Below are 24,261 nucleotides of genomic sequence, written 5' to 3' on the forward strand. Positions count from 1 at the left end.
ACTAGATAGGAGTAGCAACTGAGGAATGTGTACCTAGTAGATACACACTTAACTAATTAATGACATCTCTCTCTCTCTGTCAGTATATCACTGAGACCATGTACATGGTTAATGGCTCATTCATTATTAATTACCAGTGACACCTGCTGCTACTGGCTGTTGCTTTTATGGAATGTACCCTAATATACATGTACTCCCACTACATCTTCACTCAAGCAGATATCTCAGTCCTTAGGCATTATATTACTCATACACACACACCTCCAGACAGGCTGGACTACATGTACATGTATAGACTAGCCTCTATATAGTGGACACTTCGGACCAAGAAAAAGTGTCTCTGTTATACGAAGGTGTCCTTTATGTGGAGGTTAATTTATACATTAAGGAATGTAATTGGTACACTAGGTGCTGAGAGAGAAAGAGAGAGAGATTTTATTCAAAATACACTACCTCATTATAATGATTTGTCCATCTTTTCTCAGTCCATCAAAGACTTCTTTTATCGCTTCTTTTGAGTGACATATGAAATAAGAATTGCTTGAGACAACTCGACCATATTTAAATAAATGTCTTCTAACAGTGAAGAGAATTTCTCTCCATTAGAGTAAAGGTAGGCGGCCATTTCTCCAGTCACAGCAGCTCCACTCACTTACTCCATCTTTATCCAGTACTGTAGTACCAAACATGACTCCTATTGCTTCTTCAAAAGCAAAGAGAACCTCCTCTCCTTTCTCAAGGAGGGTGTGGCTTAAGTTACCCATCCACTTGAACCCAGTGAGAGTTTCCTACAGACAAAAGAGGAGGAGAAAGAGGAGGAGCTACAATAAAAGACTGTCCCGCTAGCCACTAACTGAAAACTGGATCCCTTCAACTTTAGCTATTGATCATCATAATTTTGATGAAACTGTACTGCATATTAAATGGACTTTATAACCTTTGAAATAATAACAAAAAATTAATACAAATTACTAATAATTTTTGATGACTTACCATCAAAATTTTTGTTATTTTCTTAAAATTTTCCATGGCCCACCAGCCCAACATGCTCCCAATCTCATTGCCAGTAAACACTCGCCAGTTGCCCTTCCCTCCCTCATTAGTATTCCCCGGTTGTTTTTCCGCCAAGGTCAGTCTATCAGCATCAGGATCATTAGCAATAATAACTGAATGACCATGAGCCTCAGCAGTAGATATTGAGAAATCCTATTAATAATAATAATAATAATACCATCAATCTGGAAATTTTTTAACAACCTGGGGGCGAAGCCCCCAGGTCGTTCCTATAATTGAATTCACCGTCGCGCTATGTATATTATAATTATTTATTTGTATGTCCACACTTACATTTCTTCTATACACGTTGTATTGGAGAAATAACAGCCTTAGCAACCACCCGCCCATGTTCCTTTACGTGAGTGGGTGTGGCCACGGCAAACAAAATGGCGGCTTACAAATGGGAGCAAAGTTAAGAGCTTTCTAACAGCAAGAGAGCATAGAGATACTGTCTAAAGACTTCTCTAGAAGCATTATAAGGTAGAGACAACCTCTATAAGTCTTAATAATGACCAAGTTGTACTTGCAAGGTGGTGAAATCAATTATAGGAATATTTTTTACACTGTTACGCTTGTTACTGTGATTTTAAATTTACTGGATTAGAATTTCGCAAAAAAACAGATTACCCATATAATTAGATGCCACATTCAATAATAAATGACACAGTCTAATTTAGTAAAAATTAAATCACAGCACAATTTTAAAACTTAAAAATTTTCTACCACACTAAATTCCTGATCTACGGTAATAATAATAATAATAATATTTATTTTTCTTCACTAATTTTTGTTCATCCTACATCTAAGTGCTCTTTCTGTTTTAATAATAATAATGATGATAATAATAATAATAATTATTATTATTATTAATAGTAATAATAAATAATGATAATATACATGTACATGTAAATATGTATCAGAAAATGTAATATTTTTTGGAAAAACCATGGGCTATAGTACAGGGATTTTTTCAGATTTTGGCCCATTTTTTAAAATGGCTGTAACTCGAAAAATTGAAGTCAGAATCAGCTTAAACTTTCTACACAGCATAAGTACATCAATATGTATCAGAAAATATAATAAAAGTTGGAAGTAAATTTGGAGCCATTTTTTCAAACAACGATAGGCTATACAATACTGAACATGAGGTTTTCTTTGTCCGTTCTGTTTTTTTTTTAATAATATATATATATATATAATAGTACAGGGGTTTTTTCAAATTTTGGCTCGGAATCAGCTCAAACTTTCTATACAGCATAAGTACATTAAAGGCCAGCATACACTAGGCAATTCTATTGCAAGCAATCTGTGGTTACTTTGACGTTGCAAGCAATGTGTTGCCTGGAATAGAACAGGTTTCTATTCTAGGCCTGAAGATCAAAGTAACCACAGATTGCCTGCAATAGCATTGCCTAGTGTATAGGGGCCTTAATACTAATAATTGTTTAATTCATTTACCTCCTTCTCCTTCATCTTCATCTTCTTTCTTTGATGGTTTCTCTTCTTCTTCTTCTTCTGCAATGTAACTGTCTTCCTGTACTGGTAATGGAGTCACTGGGCTCCTCCCTCCAGTCTCTTAATAAACTAATAAATATAATTATTATTAATTAATACATACTAATGACAGGGGCATCCTCTTGTGCTGTTTCAATTCCACATTATCCTAAAATAATTAAAAATAATAATAATAACAATTTTATAAATTAATAGTGAATTTAATCCTTATACATGTAAATAATAATAATACCATTGTCCCTTTCCCTCAGCTAATCTACTAATACAATTATTATAACTCACTTCGTATGTCATCAGCTCCAGCTCTTTGTCCCAATCTCTCTACAGCATTAGCTAGTGATACATAGTTAGTTCCTCCATTTTTATCCACACCATCAGCTCTTTGCAACCAGACAGCAAGACACTCCCTAAGAGCAGCCCCCTATCATGAGTATGTTGTAAGTTGGAGAGTGTAGCAAAGAAGGATCCTTGGAAAGTCATAATGAATGCAAATAGCTATGAATTTGTTTTTATTGCACTGCACAATTTCTTAATGATTTTTAAAACAATAATAATAACTATTATTATTTTTAATTATTTATTAGCCACACCCACTATACCTCTTAACCACGTGGTGACAAGATGTTGCTTCTCAGACGAAAAACCCATTCTTCTGAGGCCAGTAAAGCTTTATCTTCCTCTGACACGTTCACTATAGATAAGGAAAGAAGAGATGGAGAGCCCGGCGAGGAAGAGCGGCTGGAAAAGCTGGTGTTCGGTCGCCAGCCTTTTATTTCCCAAGAAAAGTCGGTACGTGGCCTTCAGCTTTATCCAACCTAGTCTAATATTGTTTTTAAACTTTAGGAGAGGCGCGGGGAGTCTCCTGAGAGTAATGATAAAGAGGAAAGTGAAAATAAGCGGCCCAGGAAAGCAGCACCAGTCTGGTTTGATGAAGATGATGACGTCATAAAGTGTGTTTATGATGATAGAGTGATGATCACGTGATCTTTTTTCAGGATTGATCTCAAAAAGAGTGATTTGACTCAACTGCGTAAAACTGCTGATGAAGACGTTGTCAGTGGACGAGAATTTTCGTCTCGACTGAGAGATAGGTATGATGGTAAATTAATGATAATTATTATTATTATTTATAATTTTTATATTAAATAAAATTATTGGATGTCCTACACTTCTAGGTTTCAGAAGATAACCAAGGAGCCAGAATGGTCTATTAGCATACCTCAGAAGAAACGCTCCAAAGGTAATTTATAAATTTTATACATTACACACTTAATATATTTATAAGCATTATTGTATTAATGTCACATTAATTGTCTTTAATAGATACTAGTGTGGATTCTGATAGTGAAGGAGAGGAAGAGGAGGAGGATAATTTATTAGCTGGGACTGGTCGTCTGTTAGCTGGACGTGTGTCCCGGTTACCAGGAGAAACCATTGACATCAAACCAATGGGACAAGCCAATAAGGAGAAACCAGCTCAAGTGAGGCTTAGTATTTACTAACTTACAGTAGGAGCATACCGTAAGGCGCCTTTTTTGGGACTATAAGTTTCGTAGATTTTCATTTTGCGGATTTAATTTTGTGAATTTATATCGTCTGCCATTTTGTACCATATTAATTTGATTTTGGCGGAAGTAATTTTTGTGAATCTTTTTAAAAATGGCGAAATCCGCAAAATTTATAGCCTTTGAAAAAAGGCGTTGGAGTAAAGTTTTAGCAAATTGTTCAAGTTTTTTAGTGATTTAGCAGATTTGTGGTCATGTACATGTATTGTTGAGCATGTGCAAATCAGTGGTTACAAATGCTATCAAAATGCCATATGAGAAATTTGCAGTAACTTCAAATCATGATTTTTCATTTTGGTATGAGTTGCAAATGATTCATTTTAAAGAAAAAACTAAGCAAAAATACTAAAATTGCTAAAAACTACAACGAAGTTTGCTTTTAAAGTGTCCACAAAACCTTGTCTTAATTCCTCCGAGTCTTCATCTCAGTGACATACAATGAATAATGGAGACCTCGGAAACTGTCCCAGTTCACTCCATCAGCATAGGATTTGTGTGTGCCCGTCAGGTACTGTCCATTGAGGTTTGAATTATGACATTTAAAGTACCACCATGCTCCTTTGAACTGAGTGGCACAGTTACCATCCCACTGATCATTATCATTGTCACTAGTAGTGAATCCATTCCCGTTTTGTGGAGCTAAGCTATCTCCAGCATCCCCACTGTATCCTCCTACCTTTAGTTTATACTTTGTGAGAGGATTCCCTACACTGAATGAAGAGTATTGAGCAAACTTTTTCACATTGGCAAAGTCCTTTAGGTCAACACGTAGGCTAGTATTGCCGGTTGCTGTGAGTCGGTGTATTTTATCAAGTCCCAGCCAGAACTCTCCATTGAGATCTCCAAATCCTTTTTGGTAGTCGGCCCATTTGAGATAAAAGTTAACTGAGCCATCCATTCTCCTTTGAAATACAGTCCAACCACCACCATTACTCATATCACAATAAACCTACCAAATAATATCAAATGCATTTTATGTAGAATGTATGCAAAACAAGTACCATATAGTGGGAAATTTTGGAAGGGCTAAAATTTGACGAATTGCTAAATTTTGGTGGTTGGTGGATTCTTGACCACGTGCCGTTGAGCATGCATATAATGACTCAAAATGGCAGATTTTTATTTTGGCAAATGGCTATCAAAATGCCAAATTCGCCAAATTTAATCTCCTCCAAAATTTCCCACTATACAGTATGTATTGCTTTGGGTTACCTTAAATGGAGGTAGTTCATCAGGTTTGATAGTGTACACTCCACTGCAGGTATGTCCATGTTCATACAGTTCCTTGCAATCATGTGCAGTGCAAACTATAAGTATGGAGAGAGAGAGAGAGAGAGTTAAAGTTTTAGATGTCTTAAAGAATTTAAATTTTAGTTGTTTTTATGCAACATACATGCATTGCCATTCCCTTGTGTGAGGAGATCAATGTCACTTGCCAGAACTGAACTAAAAAGAGCCAGTAATAGAATCATCTTAATATATCCCATGATATCTCTTGAATCAGTGTAGCTAGGGACTATATGATCTCTAGATTATCACTGGATGGAGTTAGCTGTCTCTACTCTTCTCTTTTATATGCTCCAGTTTGTCCTTGAGGCTATCATACCACCACTTGTTATGATCTTATTATCCAGTGTTGTGATGCTCCCCATTCAAAGTGACCCAAGCCAGAAAAAATAGCGATGCATTTATACTTTCAATCTTTTTGAAACCCAGCTGTGGCTATGTGTAGGTTAGCTAGAGCCTTGAAAGCATTAGTTTCTTTTTAACTGAAACTTTGTCTCTGTATGTCTGACCTACTGTAGAGAGGCCTCAGTGCATCCTATCTTAGCATGAGATCACAGGAGGAGTACTTATTGTATAATATCCTCCTAGTCTAGCAGCCAGGAAGTTGATATTTATAATTCATTAGTCTCAGCTAACCAAATGACTTTAGGTAGTAAAGGTCGGTCTCACTAACAAGACTATTAAGTCATTAGTGCTTGATATAATTATCACTACCGTAGGGCACTTTTTTCAAGGGCTGTAAATTTTGTGGATTTCGCGATTTTTTGAAGATTCAAGAAAATTATTTCCACAAAAATCAGATTATTATGGTACAAGATAGCAGATGGCATAAATTTGCGAGAATTAAATCCGCAAAATAGATTTTTAAGCCAATTCGTGAAATTTACAGCCCTCAAAGAAAAGATGCCCTACTGTATTAAATTGTGTGATGATTGGTTTATTGATTGGATAATGGTTTGTTATCATTTGTTTTGTTATTTGTTAGGCTGTGTTGCAGTCTTTGGAGTTTCATCCATCAGCTCATGTCATCCTGACAGCTGGTAGACATAAGACACTTAGTCTATTCCAGGTACACTCTCTTAAATTTGTTTTTTATTATTACTCATCTCCCTCTCTTTCTCCCTCCCTCCTTCTCCCTCTCTCTCTCTCTCCCTCCCTCTTTCTCTCTCCCTCTCTCCCTCTCCCTCTCTCCCTCTCCCTCTCTCCCTCCTTCCCTTTTAATTTCTCTCCCTCCTTCCCTTTTAATTTCTCTCCCTCCTTCCCTTTTAATTTCTCTCCCAGGTTGATGGTGATTCTAATCCTTTACTCCAGAGCGTCCATCTTCAAAGGTTTCCTATTCTGACCTCTCACTTCAGCTCTGATGGCACAGAGGTCATAATGGCTGGGGAGAGACACTGGTTCTATGTGTTTGACATGATGTCAGGAAAGATAATAATGATCAACGAAATAAAAGGTAATTATGCAGCCTACACTTGTATGTGTCTCATGTTCATTTGTTACATGTACAGTATGTGTCTTCATTAAAGTTGCTCTAAAATTGGTAAAAGTCTCTTTACAGGGTATTTCATCAAAAATGGCTAGGAGAGAATTCTCCATTTTTATAATTTTTTCTGATGCATATACATGTCCTTATGCTGTGTAGAAAGTTTGAGCCAATTCCGATCGAAATTTGATTTTTTACGAATTTTTTTAAGGAGAGAATTCTTAATTTTTATATTTTTTCCTGATAGATATGCATGTACTTATGCTGTGTAGAAAGTTTGAGCCGATTCCGATCAAAATTTGATTTTTTACAAATTTTTAAAGTTGCTCCAAAATCAGGCCAAAGTCCCTGTACTATAGTACAGGGTCATTGGCCAAATTTCGCCAAAAATGACTAGGAGAGAATTCTTAATTTTTATATTTTTCCTGATAGATATACATGTTTTTATGTTGTGTAGCAAGTTTGAGCCGATTCCGATCAAAATTTGATTTTTTAAGAATTTTTAAAGTTGCTCCAAAATCAGGCCAAAGGCTGCTTCTCACCTTTGGTCTTTTCAACTTCTGGGGGATTTGGCCCTGTGTCAGCTCTGTTTATTAAGCACCTAGCAACACTTCACTCAGAGAAGTTTCAGAGGTCCTATAGTGTCACCATTAACCTGATTCGCTGTTGATACTCTTTCGCTATTCTCAAAGCAGCAATCAGGTGCTTAAGGGGATCTCGCTCCAGAATGAGATCATTTGATTCAAACGATTTCTGCAGAGCTATCTCAGAAGCTCGTCTTACCCTAACCTAACCTATTCATTTTATTTATTATTTTTCTCTCACTTATTTCCGTTATTATATCTCTTTTTTTAACCTACTATTTATCCCTGTGTTATATCTATTTTGTTAAAAAAAATGTTTATTTAAGGGCTCAGTTCCCTCCTACACTGTACTATAGTACATGGTTCTGAGCCAAATTTTGCCAAAATTGAAAAAGAGAGAATTCCTTATTTTTATAATTTTTCCTGATAGATATACATGTTCTTATGTTGTGTAGCTGATTCCAATCAAATTTTACAAATTTTAAAGTTGCTCCAAAATCAGGCCAAAGTCTCTGTACTATAGTACAGGGTCATTGGCCAAATTTCGCTAAAAATGACTAGGAGAGAATTCTTAATTTTTATATTTTTTCCTGATAGATATACATGTTCTTATGTTGTGTAGCTAGTTTGAGCTGATTCCGATCAAAATTTGATTTTTTACAAATTTTTAAAGTTGCTCCAAAATCAGGCCAAAATTAGCTGTTTTAATACAATAGTTATACATTCATGAGTTTCATGGTAGAGTCAAGAGTACTCATCTCTCTCTCTTATTATCTTAAGGTCACAGTAAGACTGTATTCAGTTCATTCCGTGTATCTCCTGACAACCAGCTGCTTGCTTTCATCAGTAAAGATGGCTTCATTCCTCTTGTCTCTAATAAAGTCAGTTATTAAGTAGTCAAGTACAAGTACATGTATTAGCAATAATCTAATGTAATTATTATTGCAATTTAATTTATGCTTGAATAGTGTCTGATAAAGCCTTTGGTGTGTATTAGAAAAAATTATGAAATTGTATACTTTTTGAAGCCAATTTTTAGGCTATTGTTATACTTATACATGTAACTCATAGCATGACATAAAGACATTGATTAATACATGTAGTACTCACTTTTTATTCTTCTCTCCCTCTTTCTCCCATTATTATCAGACCAAGCAGTGGATTGCTGACCTTAAGATGAATGGTCAAGTCACTGACGTTGCTTTTAGTCCAGACAGCAACTATCTCCTATCAACTGGAAGTATGTCATATTGTGTAATAACTCATACATATGCTCTAGATTGTACCATAGTGGCCTTTTTTGAGTGCTATAGATTTCGTGGATTTTTACTTTGCCAATTTAATTTTTGCAAATTTGTGGCCGTCTACCATCTTGTACTGTATTAATTTGATTTTCCTGGAAGTAATTTTCGTGAATTTTTTAAAAATTGCAAAATCCACAAATTTACAGCCTTCGAAAAAAGGTGCCCTACAGTACCTCCAAATAAACAGTGTCTCCTTAATTTAAAATCCAATAAATTACATGTACATGTATTTTATTTTCACTAGCCATTGAATTAAAAATGCTAAGAATTAGTAATTTGAAATCCTCATTATGCAAATAGAGTTTGTTCAAGCCTCCCCTTCTCTTCTCCAATATTTACTTGATTTCCTCAATTTGCCCTATTTTCATTTCCAGCTGATGGTCATGTGTACGTGTGGGACCTTCACTCTCGTGACTGTGTTCATCGTTTCACTGATGACGGCTGCATAAAGGGAACTTCCCTCAGGGTATCTCCCTCCGGCTCTTATGTTGCCTGTGGTTCAGATTCGGGCGTGGTCAATCTCTACGAGTGGTCGTCCTGCTTTGTAAATGTAAAACCAAAGCCTCTGAAGTCAATAATGAATCTTACTACTAGCATTAGCTCAGTGGAGTTCAACCACTCAAAGTGAGTATTGTCATTTAGAAACTTAATTTTGTTGGCCTCTGCCTTCATCGTATGACTATTATATTTCTGTTTCCTTGTAGTGAGATATTGGCTATGTCTTCAAATACTAAGGCGTCAGCCTTTAAATTGGTATGCGAGTGAGAGAGAGGGAGGGGGAGAGAGGAGGGAGGGAAGGAGAGGGAGAGAGAGATTTAAAACAGAATAAGAGGGTAATTCATTGGCTCTTTCTGAGGGCAGAGTCATTACCTAACCAAATTTTTTTTTTCCTAAATTTTATTTCAATTACTTTATTTTTTTCATTTATATCCCTACTCTACTTTGTGCTTTTACTTTACTGTTTTATCTTAATTAATTCATTATAATCAAGTCTTTATGTCTTTGCAATCACCTTTATAGCTTCACATTCCTTCATTGAGTGTCTTCTCCAATTGGCCGTCACAGAAGACTCCGTTAAAGAATGTTTATTGTCACAGCTTCTCATCAGACAGTCATTACATGGCACTGGGAAACGATCAAGGGAAGGCTTTGTTATACAGGTACATGTACAACCCTCTTTTCCTGTATCTACTATATACATACATTTATTGTACTCAAACTAGTGCATACTGTATGGATTGATGCATTTGCATGTACTGTATATTATTAATAGTAAGGTTTAGTAAACTAAGTACTCTGACTAATTGTTTTTTCTGTGTTACTGGCTTACTGTTCATGAAGGAGTGAGTTCTGGAGTAATGTGTTTATTTTAATGTTTCCATGCACATCCATACATGGACAATGTAGGTTAAATCATTATCATAAAGGTTTTACTGCAACATGAAGATTGAAATAAGCAACTCTTTTTTGTCTTTTACTTTATTTCTTCTTTTTTTGATCGCAAAATTATTTTTTCTTAAAAAATGATTTTGGTTGCTATTATCAGTTCAAGGGACTATACGTTCAACAATTGTACTATAATGGATACCACACCAGCTATAGTAGAACTAAAATGGTAGTAGATATACTTTTAAAGTCACATTGCCTACATGTACTTCATTAATTATTGCAACAAAATCAAGCAGTGCATGCCTTAAGAAAGCAATCAATCACTTTCTGTTTATAATTGTAGCAAAAAAACTACAAGCATTGCTCCTGCCAAACTAATCTTGAGCATTGCAATAATATTAAGTTTTGTGCCAATCATGTATTTAATCTAAAGAAAGTGAAACTTACAATGAGTTCAATTATCAGTATGTCTTGTCTCAAGATATTTTATGTTCTCTGTGCTGTTATTGTCATGATATCAGCTTATCCAGTTATGGATCCTTACCATGGAACTGGTTCTGACTCCATTGATCCAGCTCCTCATCCAGGCTCTGGTCCACAGCCACCGGAACCAGTCCCACCAGAACCACCTCATCTTAGCAGACGCCCACGTCCCCCAGGCTTTGCTCCTATTGGCCCCATTAATCCTGGTGGTCCTATTGATACTTGGCTTCCTGGCCCTCGTGGCCCAATGGGGGGTCCTATTGGTCATGGTCCTATTATTATTCCTCTTGCTCCTGTTGTTCCTGTTTTTCCATGGAATCCTGGTACTCTTTATATTAGCCCTTTTTCTCCTAGAAATCCTCGTTCTCCCAAGGAGTCTGATTCATAATCTCCAAGCATTATATAGCCATTGGTTCATGCATGAGGCAATTCTCATTTAATTTTCTTAATTCTGTAGTTGATAATATCAGATACTTTAATCATAATATTTCTTACTCTGTTTAGATGATGGCTTGTTAGTTTTAATTTATCAATCAGATCATTATTATGCAAAGGCAAATTCATATTCAGCATGCACGTTGTGAACAAAGTTAATACAGGCTGTATGAATAGCGAGTAATTTTGTAGGGGAGAAATTTTGGTAAATTGCTAAAATTTTGGTGATTGGTGGGTTTTAATTTTGGCGGATGTCTATTAAAACACCAAATTTGCCAATATTTATTCTCTCCAAAATTACCCACACCCAGGCTAAGACAATTGACCCTTGCAGTATAGTAAAGCTAATTAGCATCAGATTTAGTGTGTTAAGTAATAAGTGATGGTGACATCATAATTCCTATATCAGTTGTAACATAATCATATGTACATGCACGTAATTGTTCTCATAAAAGCAGGCAATCAGATTAAACTCTTAAGTGCATGATTTCTTGCATGATCTAAGCAACTTCACATAAACCATGCAGGCACTTAAAAAATTACCCGCTTCCAATGTAAGAGCCAAAAATAATGAATACTACACAACCATTACATAGCATTATTTGTGATTCATGCAAGTTCATGGGGAGTTTTTTAAGTGCATGGTTTATGTGAAGTTTCTTAGATCATACAAGGGGAGTTTTATAGGCTTTGGATGATGATTGTGCTGCAGGCATGCATGTACACTTAGTCATCATGTAATACTATGCTGAGTGCTCTGCATGTGTTGTATGAGTATACTCGTACATGTATGTATGGATTCAGTAGTGCAGAGCCTGAGATTGCTGTTCAGATATTGTGTCGGAACATTGCTTAATTTGATCTGTCATTTTATGAAACAGTCGGACTGGGTTTTCCATAGGATGTTGGCGTAATGCTCATATAGCTTCTCAAGTTGTCAGTGGATTTCAAGTGGCTCAAAAATGGGGAAGGAGACATTGTATTTTGACAAAAATCACAAGGAGAGAATTCTCAATTTTATTTTTCTTCTGATACATATACATATTCTTATATTGTGTAGATAATTCGAGCAGATTTTAATGACGGTTGGATTATTTTATAAATTTTAAAAGCACATGCTCAAAAATCATCAACAATCAAAGGCTTTGCCAAGTTTTGCCAAACATTGCAAGGAGAGGATTCTCAATTTTCATCATTTTTTTATGCATATAAATGTTTTTATGTTGTGCATCAACTTTGAGCTGATTCCGATTGAATTTGGATTTTTTACAAATTTTTAAAGCTGCTTAAAGACAATTTTTAGCCAAATTTTGCCATAAAATCAGTGGCTATAAGAGACTTCAACTTCTCCATTTTTTTACTAAAATGCCATGTACTGTATTCCAATCATGAAGCATGCTGTTAGCTCAGAATAATTGGATTCATGGGAACTCAAACCAATGTAAGACTTCTAAAAGCTAAATTAAATGATATTCTAAAATCATTCATTAATGTGGTTCTATAATCCAATTATAGTAGAAGGTATACTCAAATTAACATATCACTATTCCCACAGCTATAATAAACTGCCCATTCATTATGTGACGTAAAAAAGCCAATTGCCTCACTTGTTATAAAAGGAGGGGAGAGTTGTGTGTCTCTTCATATAGTTTTGTTTGTTTATTCTGTTAGTGAACATTACTTTCAATCACTCTTGCCACAAAAATGTGTTCCAGTGTACTCTTTCTTTTCTCTGCACTCATTATATTTTCAGCATCTGGAGCTCGCGTCTATCAGGAGAAGCATAGGTCTCAGTTTGCTATTGATGACATGGAGAACAAGCTTGATGAGCAAGATCAAAACCAAACCCAAGAGATGACAAAACGTGAAGCCTCTGTAGTTAATATTACAGTTGGCACCTTTGGTTTGGAATCCATTTTAGTGCCTGATTTTGCTGTTGGAAGGTCCGTGGAGGTGAGGTTTATTACCCCAAGCACTGGTCGCTTCACAATGGATCTTGTAGATGCAAGTTATAATGTCATTCTTCATGTTAATCCTCGTTGGGACACTCGTGTCTTTGCCCTCTTTACATATTATAATAAGTGTTGGGAAGGTGGAGAGAGTCCAAGTGGGTTTGATTTTAGCTCTGGGGTTCCTATGACCATAAGGGTCGAGGCATGACAGACCCATTGGGTCATTCTTGTTAATGGACGTATACTTCATCACTACAAGCACAGGCTTGATGTTACTACTCTTCGTGGAGTTAACGTTTTCTGGAGAGGTAGCAGCAGGAATGGAGCACCTAGGCTGATCAACCTCAGTGTTTACTATTGAGAAAAACTTGGAACTGAACTTTTTAGTAGTATTAGCACTAATATAGCATTAGTGTATGCAGTTTACCCTATAAATTTTGCTAATAGAATTTTTTTGGTTTTTATAGTATTTTTGCTAATAGAATTTTTTGGTTTTCATAATGCCTATGCATACTATAGATCCTTGCCAGCATTATATGTGGCATGCATTATATTTTGAGCTATTCTTTAGGACAAATATTTCATGCATGTATTATCTCACAAATGTATATTAAAAATAGGAGTCAGATCAGTCATATGTGATACAGCAACAATTGCTTAAATGTTGACCAATTACATTTGTATATTACATTTATTGTACAATAGTGATAATGGGATCCTTTTTAAAAAACTTATCCTGTCCCACATTTCTAAAAACGTTCATGATTTTCCTGACTCAAACTCAGTTAGGACATAGTATAGACATTTCAATTCACTTACTAATAAGCATATGAACAAAAACAAAAGCACATCATGTGATACTATGATGTAGTTTCATAAAGGAATTAAGTTATTTATTTAAGAAATCTCATTTGCTATATAAAAGGAGGATCGTCTCTTACCATCTAAACCAGAGTGAATTGCAACTATAGCTGTAAACAAAACACTGACTGCAGAAATGCATTCCTTTGTCTGCTTGTTTCTCTCTGCATTACTTATCTTTTCAGCATCTGCTGCTAATCTCTATCAGCAAGATGAACCTGAGTTTGCTGCTACAGAAGATGAATCTCAATTTGATGCCATGGAAAGTGAGGTTGACGATCAGGATCAAGAGCAGACCCAAGCAATGACACAAATGGAAGCCTTTTATAATATGATTCCAAAAGTCCAAGAGCCCTCTGGATCTCAAGATCTTTCCAACATTCAAGCTACAGTCTCTGAATCTATTGCAATAAATCATTTTTTTATTGGAAGGTCCATAGAGGTGAGGTACATTACTCCAAGCACTGGTCGCCCCACAATGGATCTTTATGACGCACATGGTAACATCATTCTTCATGTTAATCCTCGTTGGGACACTCGTGCCTTTGTCCTCAATACACTTCATAACAAACGTTGGGGACGTGAAGAGAGACCAAGCGGGTTTGATTTCAGCTCTGGTGTTCCTATCACTGTAAGGGTCGAGGCACATCACTCTCATTTTGTCATTCTTGTCAATGGACGTATACTTCATCACTACAGGCACAGGCTTAATATCAACACTCTACGTCACATTGCCTTTAATTGGGGAGGTAGCAGTTTCAAACCAACTAAGCTGATCAACCTCAGTGTTTACTATTGAGAAAAAAACTCAGAACTTGAACTTTTTGGTAGCAAGAGTACATTATGTACTTTTAGTATTATATTAGCAAGAGTGTAGCTATATCATTGTAGTTGTTTAGTTTGATAATTATTATGATAATAAATCTTAAGTTCATTTCATTACCATGATAAATGTGATGCTACAGAAACTAAGCGCTTTATGTCATGCATGATGATAAATAGCTTCCATACAATCAATCAAAACAGAGAATGTTTCCATGCATGTCCATTCCAGGTCTACATCCAGTCTGATGGCTAGAGACTATTATATCATATAAGTGGTTTTTTCGAGGGTTGCAAATTTTGTGAATTTCGTGGATTCCCTCCTAATTCGTGAAAATAAAATCCGCGAAAATCAATTTAATACCGTACCCGCATGGCACACGTCGTAGGATTCGCGAAGTTAAAATCTGCGAATTGGAATTTTAGCAGATTTCGCGAAATATAATTCCCTCAAAAAAACCACTTATACGGTAAAAAGCCTTTCTACACTTGCAATGTGGTTTGAACTGGTTTTAAAGTATTTCTGATCCAGCTGCCATTAGTTATCTATAACATATGGAGCCTCTGATCCAGCTGCCTTTGGTTATCTAATAAATACCATATGGAGTTGAGTGGTTCAAACCATATGGAACCTTGTGGTAATGAGCATCAAAGACAGTTTGCATCAGATGTAGAATGATGTTTCAATGTGCATTAGAAGTGCTAGTGTACTTAATAGCATCTACTGTAATTATTTTCTACATTGACATGTATATAATATTATGATTGTTTTTCTTTCTATTGAATCGATCTATATTTCTTACATGCATTGATAATCATAATTCTGCATGATTGTGTGCTTGCATTGATTCCAAACATAAAACATTGACTACAATAACACAATCATTTATATTTTATATAAAATGAGCTAGCAATGATAGCAAACCCATGATATGCTGCACAACGCTTCTCTACAAATAATGTTATCAAATAATAATGAAATAATCAATGGTATGATTGGGCATTTCAAAATTGAAGTGACTAAATCTATGTATTCATTCCTAACACAGACTTTACCTTTTCATTTTTAATAACAGATTGTTTTAGTTTTCATACTATCTATGTCTACCAGAACTATATATAGATTCTTGCCAGGCATGCATTATATTTTGAGCTATTCTTTAGGACAAATATTTCATGCATATTATTATACATGCAATATTTGTTCTAAATATCTTTATTTTTATTAAACATTTGTTCTTACACAGTCATGTACTACTGTATAATAAATGTAATAACCCACATTTCTATAAAAGTTCATGCCAAACGCTAGGACATAGTATAAACAGTTTCATTAGCTTAGGCATGGGTGAACAAATGAACAAAAACAATAGCACATCATCATGTGATGCTATGATGCAGTTTCATAAAGGAATTAGGTTATTTATTTGAGAAAGCTCATTTGCTATATAAAAGGAGGATCATCTCTTATCCATCTAAACCAGAGTGAATTGCAACTATAGCTCTAAACAAAACACTGACTGCAGAAATGCATTCCTTTGTTGGCTTGTTTCTCTCTGCATTACTTATCTTTTCAGCATCTGCTGCTAATCTCTATCAGCAAGATGAGTCTGAGTTTGCTGCTGCAGAAGAAGATGAGTCTCAATTTGATGACATGGAAAGTGAGGTTGACGATCAGCAGACCCAAGCAATGACACAAATGGAAGCCTTTTTGAATGTGATCCCAAAAGTCCAAGAACCCTCTGGATCTCAAGATCTCTCCAAGGTTCAAGCTACAATCACCGAATCTATTTCACTACCTCGTTTTTTCGTTGGAAGGTCTGTAGAGGTGAGGTACATTACTCCAAGCACTGGTCGCCCCACAATGGATCTTTATGACGCACATGGTAACATCCTTCTTCATGTTAATCCTCGTTGGGACACTCGTGCCTTTGTCCTCAATACATTTCATAACAAGCGTTGGGGACGTGAAGAGAGACCAAGTGGGTTTGATTTCACCTCTGGTGTTCCTATCACCGTAAGGGTCGAGGCACTTCACTCTCATCTTGCTATTCTTGTCAATGGACGTATTCTTCATTACTACAAGCACAGGCTTAATATCAGCACTCTGCGCCACATTATCTTTCATTGGGGAGGTAGCAGTTTCAAACCAGCTAAGCTGATCAGCCTCAGTGTTTACTATTGAGAAAAAACTCAGAACTTGAACTCTTTTTTGTAGCAAGAGTACATTAGGTATACTCTTAGTATTAGCAGGAGTGTATTGAACTTTTTTTGGTAGTATTAGCAAGAGTACATTATGTAGCTATCATTGTAGTTGCTCAGTTTGATAATAATTATTATGATAATAAATTTTATGTTCATTTCATTATAAATGCGACGCTACAGAAACTAATTACTAATACGTCATACATGGTGATAAATACATGTAACTTACATACAATCAATCCAATCATAGAGATTGTTCCTATGCATGCATGTCCATTCCAGGTCTACATCCAACCTGATGGCTATAGACTATTATAAAGGCCTTTCTATGGTTGCAATGCAGTTTGAACTGGTTTAAAACTGATGCACATAGGATGCATCAAGTGATTCCACATTATCTTTAAAATCTTGTATATTTTGATAGTATTTCTGATTCAGCTGCCATTGGTTAACTAAATACAACCCCACATTATGGACTCCTGATGAATACCATATGGAGCATTCAAACCATATAAAGCCTGGTTGTAATGAGCATCAAAGCCAATTCACATCAGATGTAGAATAATGGTTCAATTCACATCAGTTAGAAGTGCTAGTGTACTTATTACTTAATAGCATCTCCTATAATTATTTTCTACATTCACATGTATATAATATTATGTTTGTTTTTTCTTTCAATTGAATCTATTTCTCACATGCATTGATAATCATAATTTTGAATGTTTGTGTGTTTGCATTCATTCCAAACACAAAACATTGACTACAATAACACAATCATTTATTTTTATGCAAAATGAGCTACAAACATTAAGCAATAATAGCAAACCCAGGATATGCTGCACAATGCTTCCCTGGAAATAATGTTATCAAATAATAATGAAACAATCAATGGTATGATTGGGCATTTCAAAATTGAAGTGACTACATCTATGTATTCATTCATAACACAGACTTTGTTTAGAGTTTGAGTCTTGGTCAGTGTTTAAATTTTCTGGTCTTTCTGGTCACATAGATGTATGTGACCAGAAAAAATAGCCCCATGTACATGTAGATGACATACTTGCAAAATTGGAGCAAGCATGAGTTAGACCCACTATAATTATAAATCTGTCTGGGTAGTCTCGCTAGTCAGACCATTCCCCAGCCTACAGTCATTGGGGTGGTTAAAATGAGCAAGATGGTGATATTATAAGAGGGCAATTCATTTTGAGTTTGCTAAGGAGAGCAGAGATATAAGGAGTCACTAGAAAAAATCCTAAAGGCAAATTCAAAAATTCAGAAATGTAAGAACGAGAAGGAGTTTGATCTAAGACTTTTAAATCAATTTGTTTCTTCTATACTTAAATACTTTAGGTATAAATCTGGTTAGTAAGCTGGTGGTTCTTTGTTCAAACTTTGATCATAAACAAGTTGTGAATATGCATGCATGCATGCATGGGAAGGTTTAATTTTGTATTGTATTATTTTAATCAATTGCTCCTTGTTGTATAACTAAATGCAATAATCAAAATAGAAATTGATAAGAAGATGTACATTAAAGTATTGAAATAAGCATTTTGTGTTTAATGAGGTATAATTATTATTATAGACTAGATTATGAATCAGGGTATATTTAAATCATTAAAGGTATGTGTCAATTATTGATGACAAAGTTCATTGCAACTGTATAACTATATTTTATTGAAATCAATATACAAACTACAGCCTCAGGCTGTGATCAATGGACCTCTTGATGTGCCTCATTACCATCTTACAAGGACAGCTAAGAAACCTATCTACGCCTCCACTATAACTGAACTGTAAGGTGCAATAGCTGACCTTAGGCTATTAACATTTAATGATAGTTTATTAAAAACAAATGTATATACTAATTTATATGTTGTTAAATTGTATGTGCTTTTTGCCTGTCTTTTTTTTCTTTTCATGTCCACTTGTTTATGTGCAGGCCAGGCTTTGTGTGTGTCCACTTTCTTGTATTCTCTTCTTTTCCTGGCTAACATTGTGTCCTATGTCAGACCATCAGTGTTTCTACTGTACTTTCATTGTTCTTCTCCGTCTGTCTATACTTTATGTTGCACTGTAAAGTTAAATAATGAAAAACACAGGGAGAAGTCTATAAAACTATAATAGGTAAAAGAAGAGAGAGAGAGGGAGTTTTTAGATGATAGAGTTGGTTAGTGGTTACATACAATTCTATAAGTAGCCTTGCCCTTTTCTAAGTATATAATGTCTAACTATATAATATGTTAGGGTACAAGTGTGTTAATGTAAATCATTATTCATATCTACTGACTAGTTGAAGTACATTATGTCTAAAGATGGTTTTGACACTACTGGCTTACTACAATTCAAAGTGATCAGTTACATGATGCGACATATTGTCATGAAACTGTACTAAGAGCCATATCCAAACCAGTTTATGTTGAGTAATGGCGACAAAGACATTGACGGATTGGTAAGCATAGTAATAATAACAATAATAATAATGATAATGATTGATCTTGTTAGTCATTATCCCACCCACTATATACTTACAACTTGCTCTGCCCATGTCAATTAATTTTTAATTTTTTTGGCTGTGAGCATGTACATGTATTGTGGGCAACCTTTCAAATTAGTTTTTGAAGAAATTCACTATATTTATATATATTTCATTTTGTAATGCACCATTTTATAATCTACATGTACGTGTGTTACTCTTCTTCCCAGAGAAAGGTTTTTAAAAACTTATACCCAGTCTTAATGAAGCACTGTAACAACTAGACTCACTGGATAATAGAGGTATCATGTTACTTTCTTACATTATATGTACCAAAGGATTTAGACTCTTATAAACCTGGGCATGAGGTAATGTACTGCTTTGATGTACATGTACATGTTATAGCAAGCATTAAAATAAATAACGAACTACTTACTTCTTCCTCTTCTTTCTAGTTTTCATTAATTGAGTCCCAGACATCAGTATTTGCTCATACAGTTCAGCCATATTGTTTCTTTAAGTAATAATATTCCTCAGAGAGAGAGAGAGAGAGGAGAAATGGTAGAGGACAGCCTCAGAGTATATATATGGTACATTCTTAGCCTATCATGGTAGCAGAATGGAGAACTTTCACTCAATCACACACAACAGACTTCTCTGTCAGTAGGTATAGAGACGCACCCGAATACCAAACACCTCCCACTCATTTAATTGCCACTTCTGTGACCTGTGACTATGTACATGTACATGTATATTGATTGTTATTGATTGAAAATGTACTTGTGTTTCTGTTTGCCAAATGAACACAACAGTACATTTACTGATTGAATGCTAAGCCAAGAGAATACGAAAAGACAATGAAATATGATAGTAAAGGTAATCATTTACCAACTTTCATTATGCTTAAGCCAAGAAAAGGCAATGAAATATGATGGTAGATACAATCATTTACCAACTTTCATTATGTTGTTTATGCCAGCACTAAGATAATGTATTATTATTATTATTATCATTGTTACTATTACTATTATTTATAATTATGGTTGGTATATTTAGTGGAGAAACTTATCCTGTAGATTGGTAGGAAATTTCAGTAGTCATTAAAACTGGTGAATGGTGATACCCTGTACTGTAGTACAGCTGCACTAGCCATTTTTAGAGAAAATTTAAAAATTCGATTGGAATCAGCTTGCAAACTTTCTACTCAACATAAAGTACATGTATATGCATTAGAAAATAGTAATGTTTACTATGTGCCAGTTGTAGATTAATCCACAGATTGAATGCTAAGCCAAGAGAAGAGAATAAAATGCAATAGTAATTAGAGTCACTGACCAACTTTCATTTGTAGTTTATGCCAACGTTTATTTGACCAATTTCTCTTTCCTTTTCATGATATAATGTACATTCTTGTGTGCATGAAGTTTATTTTATTATGCCTATGGCAATTGAAATTGCAGTATTCTACATAGGTATATTATGTTTCATTATACACTTGTCTGTTTACATGTACATACATACCTTACTTTAATCAAAATACTGTTTATGTCTCTTATATTGTCTTTGGTGTTTGATGAACTTTCGATACTGTATGGTATCTGGTATAGAGAATAGGAACATATCTAATGATTTCTCTGTTTGTATAAATTTGAGTCCTTTAGCCACCAGCTGGTACAAAAGCTTGCTCCCTCCATTGTGTAGTGGTCTCTCACCCTGTGATATGAGGTATGGCAAAGGGGTCTTGTAATATTGTCCTGCAAGGGGTCTTATATTGAGTGTATTGCTACTAAGATTTGCTACTTACCAAAATTAGAATTTTGTCTACAATTATGTTTAACAATATTAAAATTTACCAAATTCCTTAAATTTACAGAACTTCTCTCATAGACCTAGGGTACAGCATGGTGCCATGATGGTGGTGAACCTTCCATTAATCAGAAAGTGCCTGAGAGATACTTTGTCATGAGAAATGATGAAATGTTCAGAGTTAAGCACTTGCAGAGGAGAGAGTGAGACCAAGGTATTATAAGGAAGAGAGGGAAAGGATTGCAACTGGTACTTTTGGAGAGGGTAAAATGTAATGGCAGCAGCAATGGAGCACCTAGGCTGATCAACCTCAGTCTTTACTATTGAGAAAGACTTGGAACTGAACTTTTTTAGTATAATTAGGACTTTTATAGTATTAGTGTAACTATGCAGTGTGCCCTTATTAAATTTTGCTAACAGAATTTTTTAGTTTTCGTGATATTTATCTATAGATCCTTGCCAGCATCATGTGGCATGCATTACATTTTGAGCTATTCTTTAGGACAAATATTTCATGCATACATTATGCATATATTACCTCACTAGTGCATATAAAAACTATATAAATAAGAAATGTAATAATCTATGAAACTTCATGGTTTTCTTGATCCAAACTTGGTTAGGACATAGTATAGACAATTTAATTAGCTTAGGCATGGGTGAACAAATGAACAAAAACAATAGTACATCATGTGATGCTATGATGCAGTTTCATAAAGGAATTAATAATTTATTAATTTGAGAAATCTCATTTGCTATATAAAAGGAGGATCATCTCTTACCATCTAAACCAGAGTGAATTGCAACTATAGCTCTAAACAAAACACTGACTGTAGAAATGCATTCCTTTGTTTACTTGTTTCTCTCTGCATTACTTATCTTTTCAGCATCTGCTGCTAATCTCTATCAGCAAGATGAGCCTGAGATTGCTGCTACAGAAGATGAGCCTGAGTTTGCTGCTACAGAAGATGAGTCTCAATTTGATACCATGGAAAGTGAGGTTGACGATCAGCAGACCCAAGCAATGACACAAATGGAAGCCTTTTTGAACGTGATCCCAAAAATCCCAGAACCCTCTGGATCTCAAGATCTTTCCAACATTCAAGCTAGGGTCACTGATTCTATTTCAGTTCCTCGATTTTCTGTTGGAAGGGCAGTTGAAGTGAGGTACATTACTCCAAACAATGGTCGCCCCACAATGGATCTTTATGACGTATATGGTAACATCCTCCTTCATGTTAATCCTCGTTGGGATACTCGTGCCTTTGTCCTCAATACATATTATAAAAAGAAGGGTTGGGGACGTGAAGAGAGACCAAGGGGGTTTGATTTCAGCTCTGGGGTTCCTATCACCGTAAGGGTCGAGGCACAACAGACCTATTTGGTTATTATTGTCAATGGACGTATACTTCATCGCTACAGGCACAGGCTTAAAGTTACCACTCTACGAAAAGCTGTCTTTTGGTGGGGAGGTAGCACTGCCAAACCAGCTAAGCTGATCAGCCTCAGTGTTTACTTTTGAGAAAAAACTCAGAACTTGAACTTTTTGGTAGCAAGAGTACATTAGGTACTCTTAGTATTAGCAGGAGTGTATTGAACTTTTTTGGTAGCAGAAGTACATTAGGTACTGCTAGTATTAGCAAAAGCTATCATTGTAGTTGCTCAGTTTGATAATTGTTATTATGATAATTAATTTTAAGTTTGTTTCATTATAAATGCGATGCTACAGAAACTAAGCGCTTTATGTCTTGCATGATGATAGATAACTTCCATATAATCAATCAAAACATAGAAAATGTTCCCATGCATGTCCCTTCCAGTTCTACATCCAATCTGATGGCTATAGACTATAATAAAGGCCTTTCTACAAACGTTAAGCAATAATAGCAAACCCAGGATATGCTGCACAACGCTTCCCTCCAAATAATGTTACCGAATAATAATGAAATAATCAACATCATTAGTGATATGATATGGTGCATTTCAAAATTGAAGTGAATACATGTATTCATTCCTAACACAGACTTTGTTTAGAGTTGTGTGTTGGTCAGTGTTTAAGTTTTCAGGTCTTTCTGTTCACATACATTATGTCATGTCCCCTAAATGAAGTGGCTGTACTTCCTACATATAATAAATAATTAGATGTGTGTGTGTGCGCTTTGGTCTTACAGGAGGAGGTGTCATATTTCCTTCCATTATATCACTGTCACCTTCATAGTAATCATTCATCTGAGAGATAGGAGGGAAATACACTTTGTTTATCAACAAATAATAGTACAATTCCCACAATAAAACTAATCACTGTATAGCTACAAAATTTGAAGCATAAAATTGGACAAACTGTCTCTAAACAGCTTGAATTTGGCTATGTGCATGTGGAAAGCCCTTTCAAATTGAAGACTAAAATTTCGTCAAATGGACCTTATTTTGCCAAATTCACCAAATTTTACTCCATCAAATTTGTAAATTTTACATTATTCTACTATCAGTAATTTATGTGTACATAAGAGCTCTGCTTACCTGATCTGGTGCTTCCTCCTCCTCCTCCTCCTCTTCTTCCTCACTCTCCTCCTCCTCTTCCTCCTCCTCTTCTCTCTCGTCTATTTCCTCTTGGAGTGACAACCCCTTTAGTATATAGTCCTCTTGTTTAAGACCCAGTGGAATGGCGGGAGAGTGATGAAGGGATTTACACTAATGAAAAACAGTGTCATTGGATTAAGCTGAAAATACACAAGCCTATAGAACTGTGCATAGCAAGGACACATAATAGAATTAATAGGCTAAAAATTAGGAAGTATACATAGCCTGCGTGTTAGTTCACACTTCCTTTGAAGTAAAGTATGAATTCCATTAAAATAGTGATTAAATGTAGGTGTAGAAATCTTCACACACACAAGTACCACACCCCTTGGTTAGCAGAAAGCTACATCGAAGGAATGGAGATAAAGAAAAAAATTTTAAATAAGAAGGACAGAAGTTGTTTCTAGGAGCAAAGAGGCTCCTCACTGATTCATAGGTGTCTATAGCAGAAGTAG

At 35.3% G+C, this 24,261-nt stretch overlaps 7 protein-coding genes across 7 annotated transcripts in view; 4 read left to right on the top strand and 3 right to left on the bottom strand.

The window, feature by feature from the left end:
- Nucleotides 1-3,083, bottom strand: part of LOC100634942 (uncharacterized) — a 20,529-nt gene extending 17,446 nt beyond the window's left edge. The window contains exons 1-6 of the mRNA XM_019997972.1: nt 2,854-3,083; nt 2,675-2,719; nt 2,515-2,631; nt 994-1,206; nt 855-937; nt 454-788 (exon numbers count right to left, since the gene is read on the bottom strand). The gene's annotated coding sequence lies outside the window, so the exon portion shown is untranslated. The remainder of the gene's footprint in view (nt 1-453; nt 789-854; nt 938-993; nt 1,207-2,514; nt 2,632-2,674; nt 2,720-2,853) is intronic.
- A 57-nt stretch (nt 3,084-3,140) lies between these two features.
- On the top strand, nt 3,141-10,339 carry LOC100635067 (U3 small nucleolar RNA-associated protein 18 homolog). Its single transcript, XM_019997975.1, has 13 exons — nt 3,141-3,360; nt 3,415-3,521; nt 3,567-3,662; nt 3,747-3,811; nt 3,895-4,052; nt 6,409-6,492; nt 6,705-6,876; nt 8,271-8,371; nt 8,640-8,730; nt 9,169-9,418; nt 9,499-9,547; nt 9,815-9,954; nt 10,202-10,339. Exons 1-13 carry the CDS (start codon nt 3,193-3,195, stop codon nt 10,236-10,238), a joined length of 1,518 nt encoding a protein of 505 aa, XP_019853534.1. The 5' UTR covers nt 3,141-3,192; the 3' UTR covers nt 10,239-10,339.
- On the bottom strand, nt 4,507-5,808 carry LOC105313195 (ryncolin-1-like). Its single transcript, XM_011406409.2, has 3 exons — nt 5,530-5,808; nt 5,349-5,443; nt 4,507-5,085 (listed from the first exon to the last, which is right to left on the bottom strand). Exons 1-3 carry the CDS (start codon nt 5,621-5,623, stop codon nt 4,540-4,542), a joined length of 735 nt encoding a protein of 244 aa, XP_011404711.1. The 5' UTR covers nt 5,624-5,808; the 3' UTR covers nt 4,507-4,539.
- Nucleotides 10,340-10,649: 310 nt separating the features above from the next.
- On the top strand, nt 10,650-11,054 carry LOC105313196 (homeobox protein ESX1-like). The gene has a single exon (XM_011406411.1). It carries the CDS (start codon nt 10,650-10,652, stop codon nt 11,052-11,054), a length of 405 nt encoding a protein of 134 aa, XP_011404713.1.
- Nucleotides 11,055-16,206: 5,152 nt separating this feature from the next.
- LOC105313191 (32 kDa beta-galactoside-binding lectin-like) lies at nt 16,207-17,090 on the top strand. Its single transcript, XM_011406405.2, has one exon. It carries the CDS (start codon nt 16,265-16,267, stop codon nt 16,919-16,921), a length of 657 nt encoding a protein of 218 aa, XP_011404707.1. The 5' UTR covers nt 16,207-16,264; the 3' UTR covers nt 16,922-17,090.
- Nucleotides 17,091-22,018: 4,928 nt separating this feature from the next.
- On the top strand, nt 22,019-22,925 carry LOC109582911 (uncharacterized). Its single transcript, XM_019997973.1, has one exon. The coding sequence runs from the start codon at nt 22,065-22,067 to the stop codon at nt 22,746-22,748; it is 684 nt and encodes a 227-aa protein (XP_019853532.1). The 5' UTR covers nt 22,019-22,064; the 3' UTR covers nt 22,749-22,925.
- Nucleotides 22,926-23,155: 230 nt separating this feature from the next.
- LOC109582920 (glutamic acid-rich protein-like) overlaps nt 23,156-24,261 on the bottom strand; it is a 1,703-nt gene continuing 597 nt past the window's right edge. Inside the window, exons 2-4 of the mRNA XM_019997984.1 lie at nt 23,747-23,917; nt 23,396-23,455; nt 23,156-23,347 (exon numbers count right to left, since the gene is read on the bottom strand). Of these exons, the coding sequence (XP_019853543.1) occupies nt 23,312-23,347; nt 23,396-23,455; nt 23,747-23,917 (267 nt within the window). The 3' untranslated portion in view covers nt 23,156-23,311. The remainder of the gene's footprint in view (nt 23,348-23,395; nt 23,456-23,746; nt 23,918-24,261) is intronic.

This window comes from Amphimedon queenslandica, unplaced genomic scaffold (assembly GCF_000090795.2).
Source record: "Amphimedon queenslandica unplaced genomic scaffold, v1.1 AMPQUscaffold_13345, whole genome shotgun sequence".
Taxonomy (NCBI): domain Eukaryota; kingdom Metazoa; phylum Porifera; class Demospongiae; order Haplosclerida; family Niphatidae; genus Amphimedon; species Amphimedon queenslandica.